Consider the following 6705-nt stretch of genomic DNA (forward strand, 5'->3'; position numbering starts at 1 on the left):
TCAGTAAACAAACTATAAAATGACCCATCTTCTTTACCCTCACATGCCCACAGGATGGGGGAACATAAGGAAGGAACATCCCACAAGTTAAATGACAAATCTTCACTGCCTAATTGCTAGTTAAACACAACATGTTTCTTCATGTATAGATGAGACACTGAGGTTGTAGCCCAGCTAACCTCTTCTGAGGAAGGTACACAGTTCAGTCTGATTTGTGGTAATTCCTCAGGTGCCGGTGGTAGGTGGACGACTGGCGGAAGCGACTGTTACACACGGAGCAGGTGTAGGGCTTCTCCCCTGTGTGAATCCTCTCATGGGCCTGCAGATTGGTCTTGTGACTGAAGGATCTTCCACACGTGCTGCATATGAAAGGCTTCTCTGGCTTGGATACAGTCTCAGGATCTCGGATGTCTGAGCCTTGATAGAAACCTGTCTCACCATTGATACAGAAAAATGACCTCTCTACTTTGTGTCTTTTCTGGTGGACTGAGAGGTTACAGGGATATTTAAAGGCCCTGGGACATTCTTCACATTTGTATTGTTTGAGACACCTATGGGGTCTTTCCTGGTGACCCTCACATATAGAATTTGCCTCCTGACTCTGCCAAAGAGGAACAGGCTCACAGGTAGTCTGCTCTGGCCTCGAGAGGAACCCTGGTACCTTGATAGGGATATGTTCATAAGAATGGGATGTTAAGGACAATTCCTGGGAGCTGGATGTGCCCCAAATTGCTCTTCCAGAGTCGCAGAGAAGTCCATAAAAGTCACCTCCCTCTTTGGGCTCAGAATCCTGCTCTCTCTGGATAAAGAGAAGGGAGTCTCTCTCAGTTTTGAGATTGCTAATACAGCCATTAACATTAGCAGTGTTCAAGACTATGTTGTGGCCATCTGCAGTGTCTTCAGACTGGGATGTCCACGAAAGATATACTGGTTGTACCTCCATAGGGATATGTTCATAAGAAGGTGACCTCGGGGACTCTGCCTGGTACCTGGAGGTGCCTTGACCGGCTCTGCTGAGATCCAGAGGAGCTCCATAAGAAACACCTCCATGTTCAGACTCAGCATACTGCCCTGTCTCAGTAAAGAGAAGGGAGTCCATCCCATTTCCAGGACTACTAACACCACTATTTACTTCCCTACCTTTCAAGAAAGCATTTTCACCATCCTCACTGTTTTTATAACCTGTGGAAATAAGAGACGATGAAACTGTGCCCATGAAAGGATATCCTCATATAACATCCCTTTTATGTCCAGGAACCCTACTTACCTGTTACCAATAATGCATCTTGTGGGAGCTGCAAGGGTGTCCCTACATTCTGCTGTGTTGCAGCTATTAATGATTGTTGTTCTTTCAAAAGCTTGATGACTTCTTTTAAGGACATGTTCTCAGGAAAGAGGGCTTCCTGTCCCTGCATGGAGACATGAACCTGGAAACAAAGCCAGATGACCATTAACAATGAATCTGTGGATGAGAGAAAACCTACATGAGATTGATTTCATGGGATCACTGGACCATGGGTTAGCTCATATGTGTATCCCTCATCTCTAATGATGTTATCCTGGCATCTGCATGTTCTGTTTCCTAAAGTCCTTATTACCACTATGTTTGCAAATGGTATGTCACTGTCCCTAGGGAAGAAACAAAGTTAAGATCCTACAGCTCTGGGCAAAATATTTTCCTCAAATTGGTCAGTACATTGATGGAGGATCATATGAAATTAGGACAATCTACAAACAGGGACTGTCCCCTTAAAGAATGTCTGCTTGCTGGGTGGTGGCCCATCCCTTTAATTCCAGCACTCGGGAGGCAGATGCAGGTGGAACTCTATGAGTTCAAGACCAGCCTGGTCTATAAGAGCTAGCTCCAGTCCCTAAGAGAGACATACATGGTCCCCTGGAGAAGGGGAGAGGTTCAAGATCTGCTGAGCAAATTGGGAGCATGGGAAGAGTGGGGAGGGAGCTAGGAGAATGAGGAGAGAAGGGGAGAAGAAGAGGGATGTCGAGGACATGAGGGAGCAAAAAGTTTGAGTCACGGGAAGAATACACGATAACAAGAATGGAGATATCATAATAGAGGGAGACATTTTTGGTTTACAGAGAAATCAGGCACTAGGGAAATGTCTGGAGAGCTACAAAGATGACACCAGCTAACTATCTCAGCAACGGAAGAGAGGCTACCTTAAATGCCCTCCCCTGATTATGAGATTGATGACTGTCTTATATGCCATCCTATAGCCTTCATCCAGCAGCTGGTGGAAGTAGAAGCAGACACCCACAACTAATCACCTAACTGAACTGGAACCCAGATGCAGAGATGAACCAGTGAAGAGCACAGAGGTCCAGACAGGGCTGGTGAAACCCACAGAAAGAGCTGACCTGAACATCCGGGAACTCTTGCTCCCCAGTCTGATAGCTGAACTCTTGCTCCCCAGTCTGATAGCTGAACCAGCATGGGACTGATCCAGACCCCAGGAGCATGGGTTTCTGTGAGGAAACCTCAGAAATCTATGGGACCTCCTGTAGAAGCCCAGTATTTATCCCTAGCATAGGTGTGGACTTTGGGAGCCCATTCCATATAGAGGAATTCTCCCTGAGCCAAGACACACAGGGGTGAGCCTAGGCCCTATCCCAAAGGATACAACAGACTCTGATGACCCCCTATGGAAGGCCTCACCATCCAGGGGGAGCAGAAAAGATATGTGACAGATAAGGTTTTAGATGGGGGTAGGGGAGGACAGGTGGGAGAAGGGAACTGGGATTGTCATGTAAAACAATCCTGTTTCTAATTCAAATTTTAAAAGTTGGAAAAAATTAATATAAATAAAAATGAGCTAGCTCTTAGCCTCCAAAGCCATAGAGAAACCCTGACTCAAAAAATCAAAAAAAAAAAAAAAAAAAAAAAAAAAGAAAAAAAAAAGCTGCTCATTCTTCCAGGGATTGTCTCCCACCCTATACATCACACCAAATATATTTAAACTATTACCAAATGGATGTCTTAGGGTAAAGCAACCAAGGCTGCCTAGGTCCCTTCAGAAAGAGTGGGTGAATCCAAAGGAAAATGTATAATGCTTGGCCCAGAATTCACTAGGTGGTATCAAATTTCTAGAGATGCTCTTACTCCCTTGATTAGATATGTCTTCCTGTTCTAATAAAGTTAGTCTTTGAAAAATGTCTCCATGGCTTGAATTTCACAGTTTCTCATCAAATTGTAAGTCTTTATTTTCAATCCTTCATTTGCCCCAGGACCCTTATATTATGATTCTCTGGGTCAAGGCAATGCTACTCCAGAGAAAGCTGCTGCTTTAGCCTCCAGCCTCTGGTGAATGATGGACTGTTGGGAGCCAAATCTCAGAGCTCGGCATGAGATCCTAGGCCATGCTTGGCAGGTCACATAGTTAACCTTTAAACAGCAGCTCCTTAGAACCTCAGCTCAAGAAAACAACCTCACCCAGTCCTCCACCCACAGGCTCAGTCACCTAGGCAAACCCTTCCTGGACCTCTTACTCATGAACTCTTTAGCCAGCCAAACATCCTCTTTGTGGCTTCCTAATATCCTGCCTACATTAACACCTGGTGCACAAACAACCCATTCTGCCCCTCCCCATATCCTGACTATATAAGCTAGCCTGAGAAAAGTAAAGTTTGCCACTTGATCAGAATCCTGTCTTGTGGTCATTCTTTCTGCGTCTCATCTCCCCATTCCCTCTCCCTGACTCTCTTGCCCCAGGTTGATGCCCTGCAGATCGGGACAACGGACTGGTGTGATTCCATGTTAAGATTAGATGACATGGTATTACGAGGTCAAAAATAATTCTATGGCTGTTTTCGATAAACCTTGAATTTAACTGTATCTTGACACATTTTCTGAAATTTTAAGGTCTTCAGCTCATACTCTGGCTGTATCCTGACCTCCACCCTGATAAGATGCTGTGGCAAATCATTTTGAAATGTTCAGACAAAATCTACATAAGTAAGAAAATGGTAATAAACATTAGGTTCAAAACAAACTTTATTACATTCTGTAAACTTTCAAACAATAGCAACACAATGGTAGTTATATGAAAGCAATAATAAATAAAAGTTCAATATAACTTCCATTGTGTTGCTAGTGTTTGAAAGTTTACAGAATGTAATAAAGTTTGTTTTGAACCTAATGTTTATTACCATTTTCTTACTTATCAATAAGTACAATATAAGTTGTGTTCAATTACTGCTGACTTGGAATGGTGAACATTCAGTTTAGAGTAGTGTTGGGTAATCCATGTCAGGATTTGCAATACAAAAAAAATTGCCATTAAACATGACCTAAAATACAGAACAAATGGTTTCATGGAAACTGTAACAGATTGCCTCATTAGAAACAGATGTGGGGGAAAAGAAGGCCTGATTATGTAAAGACTTGAGTGGCTGTGTGAGTGAACTTCAGCTCTTTGCATGGGCAGAGTTAGGTCCAAGAACAGATACTGAGACACAGCAAAAATGCAAACTAACTGAAAACTCACATCCCCTCATTGATAGAGGCTATGAACATACAAAGCCTCCCGTGTTTGTGTGAAGATGTTGATAGTTTATGTAAAAACTATCCAGCATATTTTGGTTTCTTCACATATGTAGGGTTCAACAGGTGAAGGATATAGCGTCTGAAAGTACTGAGATGAACCGAGAATGACTACCTGCATAGCTTTGGATAATAACCGTGCCACTGAAATATTAATCAATGTATAATAACTCTTTCAATCTACTTGGATGTAGGTATTATAGACACAGAGATTCCAGGGTGTGGCTGTTTCCATTCAGAGATCTAGGAACAACTGATCCCAATTTTCTTTGAGTCCTTTTTAGATACGTGTGTATTTTCTCCATTCTTTTTTGTTTGTGTATGACTGGATTAATCTGTGTCTTTGGAGGCTGTCCTGGAGCTTGCTATTTTAGACCAGACTGGGCTCAAACTCACAGAGATCGACCTGCTTCTGTCTCTCCAGTGCCTCACCTCCACAGCCTGGCCTTATTTTCTCCAGTCTTAAACCATGACACTTATTTCTGTCACTGGAGACATACTGGACAGGAAAGCAATAGCCCTATAGTCCCTATTCAAAAAGAAATAAGTTGCTTGGATGCTTGAAATGAATTGTATTCACAATTTCTCATCAAGAAAGAGAAGTTCTTGATTATTAAATACTAATTAGTCTGAGAGTAGGAATTCCAAAATAAGATTTTCTAGATAGAAATGAAGATAACCATTGGCAATTCTACTTATTCTTAGAATATGTGCTAATCAATACCAAAGTAGTCACCAGCAAGCAAATAAGCTGAAGCTAATTTTCAAAAATTGGAAAAATGTCTCATCTAACCCAGAAATGGTTGTTTCTCCAATGTCTGATCTCATACTTTGTGTATGTACATGTCAATTTTTCATTTCATTTTTTAAACTTGATAGAAATTTAATTCACTTTAATGATAGAGTGTACTGTATTCGTGGATAGAATACACAGTCTATGTCTAAAATAGAAAATTCTGCATTTCCTTCATTCTGCCCCATGATTTGTATCTCCACTAAAAAATTAATTTTTATCCTATAGAACTGAAGCATGCTACATGATTACTCTAGAAAAGTCAATTTACAGAATTCTTCCTATACCATCTTCCACAGTACTGTTCAGGCATATTTGAAGGCAACTGCAATAGTCATAAAGCCATCACAGCTGCTTAACCAAAATCCAGCAAAACTGAGACACATGAGGGTTGCTCTGTCATTTTTGGGTTTTATATTGGCATGTTGCTTGTTTAGGGGACTATTAACATTTGAAAAATGTGGGGAAGTTAGATTAATGAGAAATTTCTTTTTTATTTAAATTAGAAACAGGGTTGTTTTACATTTCAATGACAGTTCCATCTTCCTCCCCTATCCCCCCACCCACTAACACAGTGCCCATCCCATACCCTTTCAGATCCCCAGGGATGGTGAGGCCTGACATAGGGGGTCTTCAGATTCTGTCATATCCTTTGGAATAGGGCCTAGGTCCTCCCCTATGTGTCAAGGTTCAGGGAATGGGCTCCTAAAGTCCATTCATTTGCTTGGATAAGTACTGATCTATTACAAGAGGCCTGATAGATTTCTGAGGTCTCCTCACTGACACCCTCGTTCATGGGTTCTGTATCAGACCCATGCTGGTTTCCCAGATAGCAGTCTGGTGACCAAACCTCCCCCTTGTTCAGGTTGGCTGTTTCTGTGGGTTTCACCATCGTGGTCTTCACACTTTGCTCATACTCCTCCTTCTGTGCAACTGGATTGCAGTTCAGTTAAGTGTTTAGCTGTGTGTGTCTGCTTCTACTTCCACTAGCTGCTGGATGAAGACTAAATGATGGCATATAAGTTAGTCATCATTCTCATTATCAGAGAGGGCATTTAAGGTAGTCTCTCTTCTGTTGCTTAGATTATTAGTTGAAAAAAATGTGTGTGTGTGTGTGTGTGTGTGTGTGTGAGAGAGAGAGAGAGAGAGAGAGAGAGAGAGAGAGAGAGAGAGAGGTGTGGCAGAGAGAGAGGGAGAGAGAAAGGAAGAGAGAGAGATAGGTGACAGAGTTTCTCTGTATGCTCCTGGCTGTCCCGTAACACTCTCTGTAGACCAGGCTGTCCTTGAACTCACAGAGATCAGTCTGCTTCTGCCTGCCAAGTGCTGGGATTAAAGGCATGCACCACCACCACCC

General features: G+C 42.4%; 1 protein-coding gene across 1 annotated transcript; it reads right to left on the reverse strand.

The window, feature by feature from the left end:
* Positions 1-202: 202 nt before the first annotated feature.
* On the reverse strand, positions 203-6243 carry LOC113837987 (zinc finger and SCAN domain containing protein 4D-like). Its single transcript, XM_027433795.1, has 3 exons — positions 6136-6243; positions 1268-1427; positions 203-1182 (listed from the first exon to the last, which is right to left on the reverse strand). The coding sequence occupies exons 1-3, from the start codon at positions 6241-6243 to the stop codon at positions 203-205; spliced, it is 1248 nt and encodes a 415-aa protein (XP_027289596.1).
* Positions 6244-6705: the final 462 nt, after the last annotated feature.

Source organism: Cricetulus griseus, chromosome 9 (assembly GCF_003668045.3).
Source record: "Cricetulus griseus strain 17A/GY chromosome 9, alternate assembly CriGri-PICRH-1.0, whole genome shotgun sequence".
NCBI classification, from domain to species: Eukaryota; Metazoa; Chordata; class Mammalia; order Rodentia; family Cricetidae; genus Cricetulus; species Cricetulus griseus.

Bases quoted from the DNA above. Each gene is read 5' to 3' on its own strand.
- LOC113837987 (XM_027433795.1), bottom strand. From the start codon at position 6,243: ATGGTGAAACCCACAGAAACAGCCAACCTGAACAAGGGGGAGGTTTGG. The intron at 1,428-6,135 runs GTCAGTGAGGAG...CTTTGTTTCCAG, and splicing joins CAGAACCCATGAACGAGGGT to GTTCATGTCTCCATGCAGGG. The intron at 1,183-1,267 runs GTAAGTAGGGTT...TTATTTCCACAG, and splicing joins AGATGCATTATTGGTAACAG to GTTATAAAAACAGTGAGGAT.